Source organism: Equus caballus, chromosome 11 (genome assembly GCF_041296265.1).
Source record: "Equus caballus isolate H_3958 breed thoroughbred chromosome 11, TB-T2T, whole genome shotgun sequence".
NCBI classification, from domain to species: Eukaryota; Metazoa; Chordata; class Mammalia; order Perissodactyla; family Equidae; genus Equus; species Equus caballus.
Window position 1 is genome coordinate 27,238,985 of NC_091694.1, and position 20,880 is coordinate 27,259,864.

General features: G+C 43.7%; 1 protein-coding gene across 3 annotated transcripts in view; it reads right to left on the reverse strand.

Annotated features, from left to right (window-relative positions):
- The window catches only part of CA10 (carbonic anhydrase 10), a 469,786-nt gene that overhangs the window by 96,277 nt on the left and 352,629 nt on the right, over window positions 1–20,880 (reverse strand). For all 3 annotated transcript variants that reach the window (XM_070226348.1, XM_070226347.1, XM_005597501.4), the window contains one exon: window positions 705–890. In XM_070226348.1, coding sequence (XP_070082449.1) covers window positions 705–890 — 186 coding nt within the window. The remainder of the gene's footprint in view (window positions 1–704; window positions 891–20,880) is intronic.

Here is a 20,880-nt window from a genome sequence, read left to right on the forward strand (position 1 = left end):
GATCCCTAGTTGGTAACTGTCTTCAAGTGTAACTGAGGTCAAACAGGTCAAATTAACTACACGCTGCTTGTCAAGTGTCATAGCACAGATGACATCTGTTTAGACTATACCTCTCATCCTATAATTGAAACTGGTTTGGCTCACTGCTGTGGCCTGAGTTCTGTCTGGGTTGATGGTGGCACATAGTGACACTCACTGTTAATGGTGGCACATGATGACGTCTCCATTCTGCAGAAACTCAGGCAGACTTTTCAGTTGCCTGACACAACTATTTTACAGTAAATTATTGTTTGTGCAAATAAGACATATTCTATCAGAAGGGAAATTATAGACTCTGTGCTATCAAATGTGACATATGGGAGGCTGAGTGCCCACAGAGGGGTAAGAGAAGATGTACATGAAAGGTGCATTTGGGTTTTGAATAATGCTCTGGAGATATCTTAGGGCATGAGTCACAAGAGAGCTGTACCAATGTTGCAGAAGGAAATATATATCCAGTTTCACTGTGGCCTTTTCTGGAAAATGCTGGAAGCTTGTTATAGACTTTCATGTCAACTTGAAAAAGATAGATGGAGAAAGGAGGCACAAACCTACTTGTTTCATAGATTCAAGAGAAATCTTTCTCTTCTCCTACCTTGGGTATAACGAAGCACCAAATCTTATTAATTGGCACTTAACCTTAGTACTTCAACAGCCCCACGTACCTCCCCAGAGAAGGCTTGTCCGTTGAGGAGGTGCTCCGACCCCTGGCTGTCCTCACTCCCAAAGTGTAGCCGGATCTCCTCCAGCCGGTGGCTGTATGTCATCGGCCCTCCTGATATGTTGACCAAGTGCTCCTTGTCCAGGCGCAGGGACACGTGTCTTCCAGTGTTGTACATGGTCCCACTGACCTGCAAGGCAATGGCAGCAGGTGAAGCAAGGCTCTCCTCCTTCCACTTCTCACCAAACCCAGCATGGTGCTTAGACCAATGCCTTTTGCTTCCTCCTTCTGGGAAGACATTAGGCTAAATCTACCTGTGGAGCAGGGAGTGGCAGTCTCCCCAGACAGCCCTCCTGCCCCTACTTGGCTTCCATGGTACCTTCTGTGAGGCAAAAACCATATTATCATTTAGGAAATTGAGGTAGGAATTCAAAGGAGACTTTATCAATTGTGGCTAATATTTTGGATATTGCACCTTATAAAAAATTAACTTGTCCCTCTCGCCATAAATATTTGGAATGTAGAGATATTGCAAAAGTTAAAAATCTGAGGAGTGAGAAAATGGAGAAAGCAGTTAGTAGGGGTGAGATGCTATGAAGGCCAAATGAGGGACAAGGAAGCCAAAATGGGTCAACAGGAGTAAACTCTAGTGGGAGACCAAAGGCTCAAGTCTTAAGCGTCCGGTCCGGTGTGCCTTGGTTAGGTCCCTCTCTCGCCCCTGCAACCAGACACTGCAGAGAGTAGAGAGCGGTGACCCTTCCTCACTGCCCGTGGTCCCAGTGCTAAGCTAGAGATTCATACACGCTTCCTGTTTCACAGATTCCCAGACTCCCTCCTCACTCCTGATCCCATCTTGCTTCAGCCCCTGCAAGCTGCTAACCTTACTGCTTCCTTCCTCTTTGAACTTGATGTTCAGCTTCATCTTCCTGCCTCTGGCCTTAGCACTTCTCAACACTTGACTCTAGAACACTGATTCCGGGCTGAGACTCTACTGCCTTAGTCTCCTGGGTTGACCCAGCTCTAGGAGCAGATCAAAAGCTTTGAATGGGTCTGGATGGAATGCCTCTGGGCTATTACATGTGGATCTTCTTGGATTTTCCTCCTGCTTACTCTGACTCCTCTTGGCCCAGCCTTCTGCTCTATGGGCTTCATGTAACTTCCTTACGGGCTTCATGTAACTTCCGATATATTTATTAGATGCGGTTTTCACGTACAGCTCTATAGCACTAGCCTTACCTGCCCCTCCACCTTTCTGACACTAGTCTCATGAATGATCAGTTAGTTTAGTTCTGTAGATTGCTCTGTGTGGCAGAGACAGTAATGTTCACCAAATACTCTGTTGACTCATTATTCCACTGTCTTGCCATAAGTTAGAGCCCATGTGACTGGTGTCGGCCATGGGCTGTGTGGGGACATGTCAAGTGTCACTTCCAGGCTGAAACAGTGAAAAGCTTTTGCACAATTCTCCAGTCTCTCTCTTCCCCTGCTATATCAACCAATGGTGCAATGTGGAAGTATGTAAATACGGTGCAGCTACAAGTTGGAGCCTGTGTCAGCCTGGGTCTCTGGCAGATTGTGTGCAGATTGCAAAAATGGCCAGAATTCTTTCCCTCCCTGTAACTGCACTCCTTACAATATGCCTTTGTAGCTGTGCCCATTAAGATAGAGGTCTCTTTCTCCGCCCCTTGAATCTAGGCTGGTATGTTACTTGCTTTGGCCAATAGCATGTAGTGGATGCAACATATGAGTTCTGAGAGTAAGTCTCTAAAGAGACTTTGCACACTTCCTCACCCCTTCTTAGAGCCTTGAGACCACCATGCAAACAAGCCTGGCTAGCCTGCTGGAGGATGACACCATAGTGAGGAGAGTTATTCTGGGAGAACCCATCCTAGACTGGCCATTCCACGGCCCATCCACCAGTTGACTGGTCCAGCCAAGATCAGCTTAGCCTGGCTCAGACCAGAACTGCCCACAGACTAATAGACTTGGGAGCTAAATAATTGGTGTTTTAAGTCCCTAAGTTTTGGGGTAGTTTGTTATGTAGCAAAAGCTAACTGATATACACTAAGTCAATCATCCCTTTCTCCTGTGAATCTGGAATCATCAACAAAAACTCTGGACACTCTTTGCTGAGCACCTGAACTGGAAAGTCACATGGGCCCAGACAGTCAACGTGTTGAGCAGCTGGAAAGTCAGACCAGAGAGAGAGAAGAGAGAAGCAGATGTGCCAACAGCGACAGAGGAAACCATGCAGAGCTAGAAGAAGAATTGGAGAGAATAAGTACTTGACCCTCAGAAACCCTTCGCGCCTTCTTGTTCCAGTTCCTTCATGAGGCCTGAGCTGTGCTTTCTCAGATACTTAATATCTTAGCAATAAATGTATTTTTTTTTCTTAAGTTATCTATTCCTTACAATCAAATGATCCCTGTCAAGGGGTCTACTCCTGTTCTTTAGCCTCAAATAAATGTCTATTTAGTCACTAGGAGATAATGAGAACTTGTCTTCTTTTCATGTCCCAATTCATGACTTTCTTTGCAGTAAAATGGTTTGAGACAGGTTTGTGTTGAGATTGCTTCTATTTTTAAGTAAAATTTATTTTTCTAATTATTAAGATAATATACAGGCATTACATATGGTTAGGAAGATATAGAAATAGCTGAAGGAAATAAAAATCAGCCTCAATTCCACAATTAACCAGTAATAACCACAAATATTTTGTATGTATACTCTTCACACTTTTAACTACATATACCCATATTTTAATGAGATCATTTTATGTATATGTATGTGTATAAATAGATAATAAATGATTTTTCACATACATGTGTATATATATGACTTTATATATATAAAATAATATATTAAATATATATTAATATTATATATTAATACATTTGTTATATATTACTAATAATGTTAAATATTATTTATATTATATAAATATACAATATAATCATATTATATATTAATATATAGTAATATAATTTATTTAATAACATATATATTATGTATATAAATATTTATATAATAAGCATATTATAAATATTATTTCACTAATATTAATATTTCCAGGTCATTAACTGTTTTGCAATATCACTTGGAAATGGTTGCATAACGTTCCACTGTAAAAATGGATATCTTATTGTTGAATCTTTACATCCCCTCCACTTTTTCACTATTGTAAAAAAATACCGCAATGAGCATCCTTATAGACACGTATTTTTGCCAATCCAGGGATATTTCATTAGGCAAATTCTGGGTCCAATGGTGGACACGTTATTACAGCGCTTACTATCTATTGCCAAATCCATCTGCTGTGGAGAGTAGATCTCGCAGGGCAGGCTGGACCTCTAATTCTCTTCAAATGACATTAAGAATAGAATCATGAGATGAAACCAGTCACAACCATGGGCACCTCTGGGGTCAAGGAAGCAGAAGAGGAGCTGCTCTGAATTCTTACAGGATATACGCTCTGTCCCACGGGGCAAGTATCTTGAGCTTCCCTGCCCTTCTAGAAACCCTTTCCTCTGTGTCTGTCTAATGTTCCTAAGAAAACCATTGCCCACTGAAGCATGGCAGGGACCATGTCATACGCTTGTCTGCATTTTCCCAGTACTTTGAAAACACACTGGCACATAGCAGGTGGAAGAACCAAGGAGCCTTGAATCAAAAGCTTCCCATAAAGTAGAGATAAGAAAATTTCCCCCATGAAAATGAAGGAGAAAAAACCTGTAAGGCATATAGAAAACAAATATCGAAGTGACTGAAGTAAATCTCTCCTTACCAGTAACTACTTTAACTGTAAACGGACACCACTTATATGAAGCTCCCAGAGTAGTCAAAATCAGAGACACAAAGTAGAACGGAGGCTGCCAGGCGCTGGGGGAGAGAGGACTGGGGCTATTGCTTAATGGGCACAGAGACGCGGTTTTACAAGACGAAAAGAGTTCTGGAGATGGCGGTGACGGTGGCACAACAACACGAATGTACTTAATGCCACTGAAATGTACATGTTAAAACAGTTAAGATGGTAAATTTTCTATGTGTATTTTACCACAATAAAAAAATTGGGAAACATTGCCTCCCAAGAGGCTGTTTTGAGAATTAAATAAATAATACATATAATTTTCATTCTCTTCCTTCTCTTCCTTTTGACTTACTGCCTGGGGGCCAGCTGATGCAGAAGGACCCTTGCTGATCTTCCCCACTTCTCAGAGCCTGGTGGAATACAGTGTTGCTTGGTAAACATCACAATGAAGAACTTTAACTGACTTCGGCGCTGTGATGATCCACTTGCTTCCCACTTTGGATTTTAAAGCTCCAGGGGTGGGAAGCATCCAAGATCATTTTGAAGGCCATGAAGCAAACACAAAACCAGAAAAATCAGGAGTAGACCATTGATTGTGCCTTCTCATTCCTCCACTCTACCAGCAGACCCCTTCTGCTTACATGGCTCTATCTTCATTCATTCCCTTTGTCAGTCACTCAGAAGACGTTCAGTGCACGTGAATGTGTGCAGGGAGCTGGGGATTATATGGTGAGCAAAACCAGGCACGTCCCCGCGCTCATGGAGTTCACACTCTCCACTGTGTAGAGACCAGAGCCGGGGAAGGAAGCTATGGGGAATCCATCTGAAAGTCTGCCATTTGCCTATGTGTTCTTACAATTAAAAGCAATACCCCTTATCCCCACCCTTTCCCTAGACACCAAAATAACATTAATTTGTACTAATCAAAAAAAGCTGTGTAGCCCGGGTATGGTTTGTTGCACTTTAATTTAAAAATAAAGGCTTGACAACATTATGTATGATATCTAACCGTACATCTGCACTGTAGTAATTAACATTGCAGCAGTGTCATTTTATCTGTAACTCTAATTACTGTGTTTCCAATGAACTACTTTGGTGCACAGCATGGCAGAAGAAGTTGTATTATGCAGACCAGGAGACGGGGCTGAGCAGAGAAGTTGGACCTGCAGGGGAGAGTCGACTGCCTCTAGCTGCCTCACAGTTCTGCTTTTGTTTTATTTTAATCCACTGCAAAATGAGGTGAGAGATGTACGTGATGCCCATCTTACAAATGAGGGAAGTAAGTACGGTCGGTAAATGCTCAGTGACTTTTCCAGGATCACAAACCTGGCAGCGGCGGCAAACCCAGGTCTTCTGATTCCAGGACTAATGATCTCGATGTGAGCCAATGCGAGCATCTCAGCTCATTTCAGATGGAAACTAAGTCAGGGATTTTCGCTTCTTCTCCAGTGTGTAGACACGGGGCTTACGCAGGGGCCAAGGCAGCGGATTCTTCGTCAGGAAAGCAGAGGGCTGGAATGGATGCTGGGCTGCTCAAGTTCATCCCAGGAGGGGGCCTGGAGAAACCCGAAGGTCAGGGAAGTCCCGGCGTATCCTCACCTGCAGACGTTTACACTGGTTTGAGACTGGGTGGAGCCATATGTGTTGAGAGACACAGGTATCAGATGCTCCACAGATATGCCTGTCAAGATTGTATGTCAATCAATACCATCTTGATAACTTGAAACCATCCAGAAGCAATGTGTTCTTTTGCAAAGCAAAAAATTTACTCCCATTTATTCATTTTGTAAAACCGGGTGTCCTTATATAGCAAACACACTGCTTTGCAGCAGCTCATGACTAGCCAGGAACTCTAATAAATGGACTCGTCTCCTCTTTCATTCTGGTGACACTGCTGTATTGGAGGAAAATAAATTCAGTCAGTGTAACTTTTTTAAAATGGTAGGTTTTTTTTTTTTTTTTTTTTGCAGGGGAAGATTCACCCTAAGCTAACATCTGTTGCCAATCTTCTTTTTTCTTCCTCCTCCACCACTCAAAAGCCCCAGTACATAGTTGTGTATAGTTGTAAGTTCTTCTGGTTCTTCTATGCGATCTGCCACCACAGCATGGCTACTGACAGACGAGTGGTGTGGTGCCACGGCCTGGAACTGAACCTGGGCCACCAGAGTGGAGCATGCTGAACTTTAATAGCCAGGCCATCAGGGCTGGCTCAGTGTGTTTTTGAGGTAAGGAGAGTTTTTATGCTTTGAAAATCAAGAATGATCCCGTTCATAATAGTTGCCATCTTGGTTTGAACCTTTAGTTGGTAAATTCTGAACCTGAATTTAACTAATCCTCACAATTTCTCCCTCACCAAACTCACCACCAAACACAGCGTGGTACTTAGACCCAAGCCACTTGTTTCCACTTGGATGGGGAGACATCGGGCTACCCTGCATGGAGCACAGGCTGGAGGCCTCCCACAGGGCATGTCTGTCCTCGGCCTCGTGGTGGTTTCCGGCCTTGAGGCAAACAGCCCATCAGTGGGGAGCCAGGGCTTGACCCCACGTATCTCTGGCTCTGAAGTCTGCACTTTCAACCACTTTTAATCACTTCTTAGATTGCCTAGCCGATTACTTAAAAATTCAATATTATAAGGTTTCCTTCAAATATGGGTTGATAGTGTAGGAATCCCACAGTGGTTTAGAGTTCAGCGTCCAGGGTTACTTATGATATTAGGGTTCTCCAGAGAAACAGAATTAATAAGATGTGTGTATACACATAGAAGGAGATTTATTTTAAGGAACTGGCTCATGTGATTATGGAGGCTGGCAAGGCCAGAATCTGTAAGGTGGGCCGGCAGGCTGGAGATCCAGGAAAGAGCCGAGGTCCTAGTTCAAGGCCTAAGGCCGACGGCCGCAGAGCTCCTTGTTGCTCTGGGCAGGCCAGTCCCTTTGTTCTATTCAGGCTTTCAGCTGATCGGATCAGGCCTGTCCATCTTATGGAGGCCAATCTGCTTTCTTCAAAGCCCACGAATTTAAATGTTTATCTCATCCAAAAACACTCTCGCAGAAACATCCAGAATAATGTTTGACCAAAGACGCAGGCACTGCGGGCCGGCCAAGTTAACACACAAAATTAACCATCCTCCTTATCTTCAAATCCCATTTGCTTTCTTCACGACATCTTGCTCAAACAGCTCTTCACCAGTTGTGCTGACAGCACACGTACCAGGTTAATATATTTAATATCTGTATATTATATATTTTCTACATCACATAATTTAAAAAGTCAGCTGTACTAAATCTGTTCTCTAAACCTCAGTCATATGGTAGGACAGCCAGTTTGCAGTAATGTACGTCTGGATTATATAACAATTTTAAAGAAACAATTTAACTTCTTCTGTCAAAAGCTACGTGCACAACAAGGTAGATTTATTCTTGAGTCTGTGTGGGACCTCAGAGACGATTTGATGGAAGTCCCTCATGTTGTCTAACTTCCTATTAGCAGATTGGGAAAAAAAAAAAGAGGAGGTGTATCTTTTTTAAAAGACCCAATTCACAAAATAAACGTACTGATGGTCTTTTGGTTTAATGCGGATAGTACTTGTAGGGTTGAGGTTTATGGCAGACAGCTAAGCTTGAGTAAACCTTCCCTTCAGAAATTCTGATTCAGTAAGTAGTTACTTGCTTGGTATGATGCAAAGCTTACGTGAGGTTTCCATTATATTCTCTCTCGAGGCAGTCTGACCCAAATCTCCACTAATATACTCAGAAATAATTCCCCACAGCTTAAATGGAAATGTAACACCACAGACGGAGTAGTGGAGAGGAAATAGAATTCTAATTGTGTAAAAGGAGGAGATGGCCATCTGACCTGCATGCGAGCTACAGGGTTGGGTAGGAAAGGGAGGGCGGAGCGCACCCTCAGATTTTGAGGACTTAGCATGTGTCAGATGCTATGCCACTGTTAAGATCAGGAAACTAGGTACAGAGATGCTAAGGACTCTACTCAAGGGTATCAGGCAAGCAAGCGAGGGGACTAGAACTCAAAAGAAATCTTTATGACCCAAAGCTCACAGTCTTCCCACCGTCTCAGAGAACAATTTCAAAGCCACCGGAGAGAGGCTGCACTCCACTTCACAGTGACCCTGTCAACTGCAGAAATTTAATAATGGTCCTTTGTTTATTTTTCTATATGGAATTGGCAGAGGCCCTGTTCACTCATAAATAGCACTGCTGGCATTCTCGCTATAGGATACGGTCTTATTTAGCGATTGTCTTTTACTGTAATTTGAGTGAACACCCCGGGCTGATGGGGTACCGTGACATCCACAGCAGCAGCAGTGATTACGGTGTATTCTAGGCCTTGCACTTAGTGTCTTCATTTAATCCTTGCACCACCCATGTGAGGAAGGCATTATTATCCACATTATACAGAGCGGGAGGTGGAGACTCAAAGGGCTAAATGACTCTACCTAAAGCTCCACAGTTAGAATCAGCAGAGCCAGAATTCCAGCCCAGGCCTGTCTGATTCCAAACTCTACAGCTCTTCAAAGAGGAGAAGTCAGAAGTTGGCAGGAAGAGTGTTGGGGATATCACGTGGCGTGGCTTAAAAGTAGCTTCTGGGACCAGGGATAAAACATGGTGTCCCCATGGATATGCTAGATTGAGTTGGACTGGGCCTGGCTTGAATACCCTTGGTGGTTTCTAGATCCTGGGCAGCAGGGGAAATGCCAGTCCCCACTTGCTGGGAGTTCAGAGATGGTCATACCTGCCTATCTTAGCAACTGGGTGGCCAAGCCCTTAATGTTGGCTCAGTGCCAAGAGGGGTTAGTGAAGATGCTCCAACAGCCACGTCACATAAATTAGGTGTCCTTTCTCTGCAACTGATGTTTCCTATTATATGTCTCTGACCGCTCTGCTGATGTGTGTAATAGGTCTTCCAATGTAATTAGTGAGCCTAAGAGATTTAACACCACCACTTAGTCTGGTTTCCTGTCGAGTAGCTCAAGATGCCAAAGGGCTGATTTTTAAAGGCTGAATCCAAGAAGCCAGTGGGCTGTTTGCTCACATGGACACTTCGGAGGCATCACAGAAAAAAAAAAAACAACAAACAACCAGAGTGAAATGATTGGCTTCATTGCAGCGTAGCATATACATGGATTGGCAAATTGAGGGCGTTGGGGATTCTAGAGCTACAAGAACCTCAGAGATAATCAAGACCAACCTTTTACTCAATAAACCAGGGAACTGAGACACAAAGAGGTTGAAAGACCTGTCCAGGATTGGACAACAAGTCAGTGGCTGACCCAAGACTAGAAATCAACCAACTGACTGTTCCTTCCTCTGTGCAGCATATCTCCTCCTCCTCTTATTCTTTTGTTTTTCCTTTAAAGTATTTTATGCTGAGGGTACACAAGCATAGTGACTCAGTTAGAAATCCTGCGGTACTAAGGGTGAATATACACAAATACCATAACCCACGGAAAAGCAGAAAAAAGTTCAGCCTGAATCTGGACATACCATTTACACGACATCATTCATCTGGATTCGAGCTCTTCTCAGAGCCCGACCGGATGTTTTAAGCTATGTAGATTTCAGAGTAATGATTGGAAATGGAGGGGATTAGATTTGAGAAGAGATATAGAGGTAAAGGATATGGAGCGTTAGGAGAAGCGTTGAGGCTTTGAAAGAAAGCAGAAGATAAATATTTGGAGCTTGTGGGTGGGGTTGTTAGGAAGGAAGTGGCTGAGATGTGGGTAAGGAAGAAAATGGAAACCGACCAGAGTGATCTGCATGGAGTTACCATACATGGAGTCGTGTAGGAGGACTGAAGAAGTACTTCCAAGTCTCACGCACCACTCTTAACCCTGCAGGGAGGATGGAAGTTTCTTCCTTAGCAAGGCTCAGGTTACTCCAGTCTTTCTCTTCCCATCCATCTGAGTCAGTCTGCTTATCCTACGTGAAGAGACTAGGATTTTGGAGTGAATGTTGAAAAACCAGATGAAATGGTCACTTGTGCTACTTATTATTATATTAATCCTATTATTATTAAGATAAAAATTGAACTTGTGTATGGTAATATTGATTCTTCAAATAACAGTTAATTTCTTTGCGACCTCTACAAGGATGCTGGGCATCGCCGTTGCAGCAAAGCATCTCTTGAACATGATTGGTGCTGGTGGTAATGACAAGAGGAGTGGAGAGCATGTGTGAAAGATGTTGTCTGGTCCACAAAGGTGTGGGCTCTGGAAAGAGAATGCTCTTTATCTTCCTCAAAGGGGCCAAGGGCAGGTGGCCAGCATTGGGCTGAGCACGTTCTGCCACACAGAGCTGTTGGCACTGAAGCCCTTCACCCACACCTCAGCCTTGCCCAGTCTCTGACCAGGGAGGGGACCCCAAAGAATGGGGTCTGGAATCAGTATTTCCATTACAGTCTTGGCATATGGGTTTCCAGGTGTGAGTCCCACGCACTCGTTGTCTATTGAGCTACCACTGCCAACCAATCATTTTATTAATTTAATATTATTTTAATAATTTGATATGATGAGTAAAATTTAAATTTGTCTTGTGTGTTTCCTTAGATGCTTTATGAACATTGAAAATCCCTACCCCAAATCTGCAAGGTAGGTGTACTCTTCTCATTTTCCGGATGAGATAATTGACAAATGGAGGGTTAAGAGACTTGCCCAGTGTCACATAGTTAGTGGGTTAAGGAGCCAGAGTTTGATCGCAGACTGATTTCAAGTTGGTCTCTTTCTGCATCACTGTGCTTCTCCTAGCACTCAATGAGTAGACCTCATCTGTATCACATCACCATGGTTCATGGATTCAGGATTAGTTCTCCAATTCCCATAGTTGGGCTAAAACTCTGCTTTAAATCTTAGCCCACTAGGACTTTGAGAGCCTGCAGAGTTCTTGCCAAGCCTCTCATTGTCGGTTGCCTGCAGCCACTCCTTTTGACTCTGTAGTGAGAGGCCAGTTGGACAGACCAACCAGATCCAAGATGGTATCAGCTGATTGCCCAGCAGTACTGCCCCCACGGGAACATCTCCTCCTCTGCTCCTTTCTTCCGCTGGGAGCCCACCCAGGTGCTGCACTAGATCAAATCAAGCTTGGGTTGAGTACACTCCTGTAAATTTAAATATATGTATGTTTTTTTTTTAAGATAATATAGACACGTTTGTTTGTATTTATGCTTCCTGCGGTATCCCCAGCACCTGAAAAATGCCTTGTTTCTATTGGTTGCAAAGAAACGGACAAGATGATGCTTTGAGCGTCTCCGGGGTGCTCGGCCCCAGCTCCACCCCCAGACTGACTCAGTAGGTCTGAGGTGGGACTTGGGAACTGCCGTATTTCTCTTCTAGGCATCCCTCGGTGTTCATTTTAACCAACGCTGACAGATTTAATGCTGGAGTAATCTTCTTTATCCTTTCTCCATCCTCCATGCCTTAAGGAGTTGCTTTGATAATTATAAAGACAAAAGCATTAAAGCTCTCTTAAATATATATCACAGGCTACACACTGACTCATCTTCAGGCCACCATTTTCCCCTAAACTGTGAAAATTCAAGGTTAAGCCACCTTAATTAACATACTAAAACTTACCTTAGAAAAGTTATTTCTAGCTTAATCTCATTTAATTCAATCTCTGATTCCCAAGGCTTTAGGCAAATAACTCCCTATCTCCAGTTATTTCATATCCAAAGAGGAAAATGCCTTTTAAGGGGAGTCTGGTGGGACACAATGGCGCCTGGTGCTGGCAGGGCACATACGTCACCTTGTTAACATTCCCCTTTGTGGGGCGTCGCTGGTCCCACTGGTCATGTTAGAATCCTTGATGCCAGTTTTTCAAAGAGATTAGAAATGGCAAATGTTTGGGGGATAATTAGATAAGTCCCTTTGCTCGTTCTTCACATCATTGTACACAAGTTAATTATTTAACGTTTATCTCCCACAGTGTCCTTGCCCCCATGGACTCTTGTCCACTGTGAAGCTGTCACCCTCTGGGACATACTCAAGTACCCACAGTGGTCAGCAGGATAATGACAATAAGCGAGACAGGCCGGGGTGAGACAACAGGGGGTGGTAGCCATGGTGGGGCTCCTGGGGAGCACCATTCCTTGGACATCTCTGGAAGGATGTACAGGACACTGAGGTGATGCTTGCCTCCGGAGGACAAACCAAACGGAATCAGGAAAAGGAGGGGCAGTGATATAAGACACTTTTCATCTTGTGCCCTTTCGCATTGTTCGAATTTTAAAAGTAAACAAAGAGATCTTTACAATGAAATCAGAGACTCTGTAGACAATCACATCTGATGCTAAATCTGGGCCGTGGGGTGATGGTTATGATGTGGGCCCAGGAGCTAGTCTAGAGCAGCTGCCCATGAAGCAGAAAGCATGCTACAGCTGCAATTTTAAATTTTCTAGCAGCTACGTTAAAAAACAATAAAACGGTGAAATTAACATTAAGAATATATTTCATTTAACCCAATATATCCCAAATATTATTTCAACATGTAATATATACAGAAATTATTAATGAGATATTTCCCATTCTTTCTTCATACTAAGTCTTTGAAATTCAGTATATATTTTACACTCAAAGGACATCCCAGTTTGGTCTCGCCACATTTGAAGTACTCAATAGCCACGTATGGTTAGTGGCTACCATATTGGACAGTGCAGCCTGGTCAGTCTTCCTTTCCAGTCTGTTCTCTCACATGTAAGCAGAGCCAGATCAAGGAGTGTGCCAAGTGAGCAGCTGCAGAGGGTACCAGACTCTGAGGAGCACTAAACAGCCCAGGAATAAATTAGGAATATAGTGCCAGTAACTTCTGTTACCCACCCAAGTAGACAGCTCCCAGTCTGTTGAGGTTTTTTTCTCTTTTCTCTTCTCTTCTCTTTTCTCTTCTCTTCTCTTCTCATCTTTCTTTGTGAGTCATATTGCAAATTTTATGGGGCAGCCATGCATGGGTGCAAATGACAGTGACCTGGGTTGGTAGTTAGAATCTACTGACCTTGAAACCCAGTAAGGCATGGCCTAGTGCTATTTACCAGGAATGTATAATATGTCCCATTATCTAAATTATGAACCTCTTAATATTCCTCCTAAGAAGCTGGTTGACTCTGAAAATCATAAAATAAACTGAGAAGATAGATGAAATAAAAATGGGAAACCTTTCTTTCACAGGTGTATTTGTTGGAGGAGCATAGACATATTCCCCAGTGCTTCCATCCCACTGCTTCTTCCTCCTCCCAAGATTAGACAGCCTCTGTTTCCATCTTGAAGGCCCTTTATTCTATATTCATCAAAGCTCTTCATCTTGTTAGCCAATGACCGTGCATTTGAGATTTCGCATTGTTGCCCAGTTTTCATGTGCTCTGCCTTTCTCAGGGGCTCTGCAGGTGTCATGAACATTTCTTGTGCCCTGGAAGGAAGGCTTAGGGTCTTGAGCCAATAAATAAATATCATCCATAAGCAAAATCCAAACAGGACTGCACCTCTGATGCCCTTATTTTATTGGAATCATCACTGTTGCCACTTCCTACTGCAGCCCTTAACAAGAGAGGGGAGACCATGAAAGAAGACACTGATTTCTAGAAACAGCATGTGTCCTTTCTAGAAGCAAGAAACCAGGGGAATTACATTTTCTGACCAGAGGTCACATCTAGATATACTTCTACTACTACATCAGCAGTACTACCATCTATTGAGCTCCATGTGTTTGCCACTGTGCATGCATTAGCAACTTGATCCCTGCCACCGCCCCGGGAAACAGATATTTTTATTATCACCATTTTGATGAAGAAAGTGAGGCTCAGCAAGGGTAAATAGGTCACAGAGCTATAAGTGTCAGAAAGAATATATGAGACAGAGCCTGTGTGGACTGCCACTGAGCAGGTATATTGGCTCTGAGGTGGGAGACATGACTTCCATTCAGGAGAGTCAGCGACGTTTCCCAGAGGAGCTGGCATTCGAAATGGGCCATGGAGATGGGCGGGACACGGACATCTGGAGATACCTAGAATAGCGAACAGCATCAGTGAAGACCTAGGGACGGGAAAATACAAGGCATGTAAAGGGAATGGCAGGAGTGGCCAGCCAGTGATCCCAGATAGCCAAGGGTGGGGGTTGTACAGGGTATCTGACAGTAGGTACTAGACACCTGCCAGGTGACAGACTCCTTGCTAGTGGTTTAAATAGGTCACCTTGTTGACTTTTCAGCAAAACCTGTGAGGTACAACGTATTACCATCTCTGTTAAAAATAAGGAAAATGGGGCTCTGAGTGGTTAAGTAACCTGCCCAGGTCACAAAGTCAGCAAGCAAAGGCGGGAAGATTTGAGTGTGTGTCCGTCCCACTCTTTCCACTGCAATGTGAAATCACAACAGAAAAGGACACATTTCCTCAGAAATAATTTCCTGCTATAATGCTGTCTTATTCCAACGACTCTCCCACTTGGCCACATTTCAATATCAGAGGGAGCCCCCGCTCTCACGCCTCCTCTGTAATGCCTAGTATCACCACGACCACCATCACCACCCCGTCTCCCTTCTCCTTCTTCCCAAGTCTTTGACTAGTAGGAATAAAATCTAAAAATCAACAACCAAGAAAAACCTAGTGAAATGATTAAGTAGCTGACAGCACCAACTAGAATCTCACCTTAGGGATGAGAAGATAAATACTGCAATAACCAAAACCTCAGAAATATGTGGCTCAGTTTCATGCAACTGATACTCCATTTCATGGCTCCAAAGCAACGGTTATATCAGCCAATTTGCATCCTCAATATAGTAAAATGCCTATTGAGGGAAAGTGGTGGAACGTGTGCGCTGCAGGGATGGGACAAAAGTGCTAAGTGGCTCCAAAGTTATTTGTACAATTGATCCAGCTGATATCAGGAGAGTGTATTTGCCAGGTGAATTAGAGCAAATTAAATGCAATGCTGTGCTCCTTAAGAAGACAATCTTAAACTCAGAGGGCCAGAAAGAAGTCATTCAATCCTTTTTCACTTCTCCTCCCTGCCCCACTTCCATCATTGTGGTCCGTTGAAAACCGGCCCAGATTTTTATTCAATGAGGTGATCTCATGGTGCCTTTTGGTTATGTAACTCTCCTACCTCTTGGTCAAAGAACTTAAAATAGTCAGCAAAACTGTTTTCACTAGTTTCTTCCAGTTGTTTCTACACACACACACTCCACAGAGGAACTCTCCTCTTTGTCTCTGACATATAGTCATTCAACAACTATAAAAAATTCCACCTCCTAAAAACCTCTATAATCTTCCCCTTCTGTCTCCACAGCCACCACCTCATCTTATTCTGTCCCTTGATTTTACAGTGTCCGCCCCACTCCATCCCTCAGCCACAGGCTCATTTAAGCCCCTATATTACTGTATTTCCTCAAATCTCAGATGCCACAGATTGTAAAATGCCCCATAATTTTACGTCCCTCCATGAAAAGAGAAAATACTACAAATACAATGATGACACACCATCGTTTCAGGATGCAGGAGACATCCCAAAGAGATGTTAAAACATGAGAAGAAAATGTGTATCTTAAAAACTGACGATACACAGTATCTCAACTAAACTCATAATTGCCTTCTAACTGCTCATTCCCGTCATCTTGTAGTGGCACAGCTGACCCTTCGCAACCAGGTTCTGACCGATGTCTCCTTTTCCTCTGCTTGGCAACCTCCTTCTCATCCTTCCAGACCACCTCCTCAAAGTCCTGAGACCCCTCGGGTGTGGTGATGACGATTTCCTGTTCCCGCAGCATTGTGAACTTCCGCATGTGTGATAACACATACACACTGCTTTGTAATTGTGTGCCTATGTGTCTTCCTTCTGAGGACTATGAGGAATCTGAGGACAGGTGGCGCCTCTTGTTCACCTCAATATCCCCAGTCCCTGGCATTTAGCAGATCCTCAGGAGATATTGCTGAATGCACTTGAAGACTGCATGATGCTTCTAGTAGCTTCTGGGCACAGCCACTAGAGGGCAGTGTGGAACTATTCCATTGCCCAGAACTGCTGTTGCCAGGAATCTAGGTTGCAGAGGTTGAAGGAAGCCGGCCTCCTGTGGGCAAACTGGCTGAGCGCCTAGGAGGCTATATTGCTCTAAGGGCTCCATACCATTCTGCAGAATCTACTTTGACGATGATCCTGCATCTCCGGATCCCCTGCCAGACCCCTCCCACTAGGTGCTTTCAGGTGACTGCCTCAGCATACTTCTTTAATAAGAGCCAAACGCTCTTCCCAGCTTTCCATCCTGGGTGGGAGGGGGAGGCCATGGAGAGAGAAAGAACCATCTCCCTAACATCCCCATTCTCATTTCTAATAAAGACAGGCTTGCCGAGAAGGGCCTGCAGTATAATTGCTTCACTTTGAAGAACAACAGGTAGCAGCATCAATATTTGATTTTTAAAAGGTTGTGCGAACAGTTTTAAATATTAAAGATAAAGGCAAAGACTTGGATCGCCTTTTCATCTCAGCAGTTGAAGCATTTTAAACGAAAAACGGTGCTAATGAGCAGAATAAGACTGTTTGCCCATCAAATGGTATCGGGTTGCAATAAAGCAAAATCATTTCGAGGTGGGGAGGGAAAGGGTGGGAAGCAATATCTGCACCAGGGAAGCCTTCTGTTCATTATCTCTGTAATGAGAGAAAAGTAACACAACCCTACCCGAGTAACTTTCTTCCATCTCATTGAGGGCTGTTGAGCTCCCTCAATGAGTGGTCTGGGACAGGCTCTGAGGGAACCTCATAAATTAACTATCCAACTTCCTGGCTAATGAGCCCAATATGTCAATTTCCAGTGATCAAAATGATGCAATTCAATAAAGCACAGTTCATTTTGTAAGGAAATATACTTTTAATAGGGAGAAATGTAGGGTCATGGTCCTCCCGAGATAATTATGGGCCAGAAGAATTAGAGGCGTGGAGCTGTACTTACTCCCTGGAGATATCCCATGGGGTTTGTGTGGCAGATATTGTCTTTCAGGGACAATAAATTCCTTCATTATATTTCCATTACTGCACTAATGCAGTGATCTCTGATTTACATGTAACTAAGAAGGCTGGTTATTCCTGAAACCTGGCATTTAATGCTAATGAGTGCTTGCAAGTCAGGCAGCTCCCTCTGTGTGTGTGTGTGTGTGTGTGTGTGTGTGTGTGTATGTCTGTCTTTGACTCAGGCAATCCAGCAGGAAAGTCAGGAACCTGGGAGAGCATTAGGGTAGGTCTGGAGGGCTGAGATGACCCAGGCCAGATAGACAAATGGATATTTGGAGAGAGTCTGAGAGTTCTGAAATCACACCTGCAAAGAGAAGCTGAGTCCTCTACTAGGTAAGCAGTACCAGGTGTGAAATCCAGACTGACAAGGCAGGGGGTCCTTTAGGCAAGGCAAACAGATCTCACTTGAAAAAATGGGGTCAAGATGGTGGTGCAGGCAGAGTCTGAACTCACCTCCTCACACAGACACAACAAATTTACAACTACTCTGGGGACAATTACCTCTGAGAGAGAACTGAAATCTGGACAAAAAGAACTCCTGCAACAAGGGACAGTGCTGACTGAGGTGGAAGAGGCAGAAATTCCTTTCTGGAGAGAAAAAAAAGGCACCTTTGCAAGCTGCGGCACTTCATGGCTGACCGGAGGCAATCTTAAGGTACACAGCCTTCCCTGGAGGAGTGAGGGACCTGAGCGGGGGAGTGTTACCTCTATAAGCATCCTTCGGGCTCAGCACAACCAAGATGAGTGTCATAATATCTGGCTTTGCTGGCTAGTAACTACCATGGGGAATACCCCCAGACATAAGGGGGAAAAAGCCTGCTCTTAAAGGGACAAAGCACAAATTCACCCATTTTGGAAAGCAACCTAAAATCACCAGAAAGAAAGGTGAACAGTCCTTTGGTGAAAAGAGACTCACCTGATAGGCTCTGAGTGCATCTCGGTGAGAGGTGAGACATCTCCAGGGACTGAGATGTTGGCAGTAGCCATTATTGTGACCTAGTACAGGTGTGCTGACACAGATGCTGGCAGATGCCATTGGAGTTCTTACTCTGGCCTGTTAGCCCAGTGTTAAACCACTAGAGCACTGATTTAATCCTGCTCAGCCAGGCCAGGCAGCTTACCCTAGGGACTGGCCCCACCCAACAGCAAGCCCTCAAGCAACTTGTGGGCTTGCATAGGCTGGGTGCCTGGATCCTCTGCAGCTGGGTGAGTGGGTCCACCTCTGCAGGGCAGGGCATGCATGAGAAGTGGGTGGAGTGTGTGGGGTGTTGGTGAGGTGTATGGGGCCTTTCCAGTGGGCCAACTGGGTCCCCTTGAGGGGACCCCTGATGCATGCATGGAACAGGACTGTTTTGATAGTGTGTGTGGCCCTGTGGGAGGTGGGGCTTGTCAGCTGCAGAAGACTTGTGCTTCTCAAACAGCCACATAGTGGATTGGTCCCACCTTTCAAAGCATGAAATAATTGGGTGCTCCTGTGCCTGGGGCCAGCTCCACTCAGCTTCAATACTGAGAAAGCTGACAACAGCCTTGCAGGCTGGAGACCTACAGCAATTGTAAGCCCCTGAGCCCAGCAACCAGCCATGCTGGAGGCCTAGTCATTTATCAGAAAAACTGCAAAAGGAATGTGCTATTAGTCGTTGCAGCCAACTGTGCTAGGGCTCCCCATGCCTGATAAAGTGACTGAAGAGTCCATAGCAGCCAAACACAGCTGAGCATTACAACCAGCTGGCCAGGGAGACAGTCTAGACTTCCTGTGAACTTGCAGAAAGGGCAACCCTACCACAACAGAGGGACATATATAAGGGGTTACTCCTGGAACATTTGGAACTGGTGATGAGAGGGAAGCACACAGCTGGGCCTTATAAGGCATCTCTTACATAGGGCCACCTCTCCAAGATCCAGAGACATAGCTGACCCACCTAATACACAGATATTGAGCACAGAGAAAGAGGAAAATGAGAAGGCAAAAGAATATGTTCCAAGTAAGGGAATGGGACAAAAGCCCTCAAAAGAACTGAATGAAACAGAAATAAACAATCTACCTGACAAAGAGTTCAAACAAAAAGTCATAAGCATGCTCACTGATCCTGGGAGAAGAATGGATGAACTTAGTGAGAACATCAAAAGAGAACTGGACAATATAAAAAAAAAATCAATCAGAAACAAAGAATATTGGAAATGAAAAATTCACTAGAGGCTCTCAATAGCAGAGTAGATGATACGAAAGGATGGACCAGTAAACTGGACAAAAGACTAGAGGAAATCACCCAAGCTGAACGGATAAAAGGAGAAAGAATTAAAGAGAACAAGAACAGTCTAAGGGACCTCTGGGACAACATCAAGCACACTAACATCCATATTATACATGTCCCAGAAGAAGAAGCGAGAGACAAAGGGGTAGAGAATCTATTTGAAGAAATAATAGCTGGAAACTTTCCTAACCTAAGGAAGGAAACAGACACCCAGCTATAGGAAGCACAGAGGGCACCTAACAAGATAAACCCAAAGAGGCCCACACCAAGACACATTATAATTAAAATGTCAAGAACTAAAGTAAGAGAATCCTAAAAGCTGCAAGAGAAAGGCAACAAGTTAGAAAGGACACCCCATAAGGCTATCGGCTGACGTCTCAGCAGAAAGCTTACAGGCTAGAAGGGAGTGGCACGATATATTTCAAGTGCTGAAAGGAAAAATCCTAGAGCCAAGAATACTCTACCTGGCAAGGTTATCATGCAGAATGGAAGGAGAGATCAAGAGTTTCCCAGACAAGCAAAAATTAAAGGAGTTTATCACCAAGAAACTAGTCTTACAAGAAATACTAAAAGGACTTGTTTAAGTAGGAAAGAGAAGACCACAAATAGCAATAAGAAAATTATCAGAAAAAAATAGCAATAAAATCACAGGTAAAGGCAAAAAGACAGTAAAGGTAGCAGATAAACCACCTATTAAGATAATATGAAGGTCAAAAGACAAAAGTACTAAAATTATCTATTTTAAGGATAAGAGGGTAACGGATACACACACACACACAGATTAGATATTATTTCAAAAAATAAAATGTGGGAGGAGAGGAGTAAAAGAGTAGAGCTTTTAGCAAGAGGTCAAACTAAAGAGACCATCAAATTAATATAGATTGCTATATATGTAGGTTATTCTACATGAACCTCATGGTAATCACAAACCAGAAACCTATAATTAATACACAAAAAATTAAGAGAAAGGAATCCAAACAGAAAAGAAAGCCATCAAACCACAAGGGAAGAGATCAAGAGACAAATACTGAAGAGAGAACTACTAAAACATACAGAAGAAAAGTGACAAAACGGCAATAAATACATATTTATCAATAGCTACTTTAAATGTCAATGGACG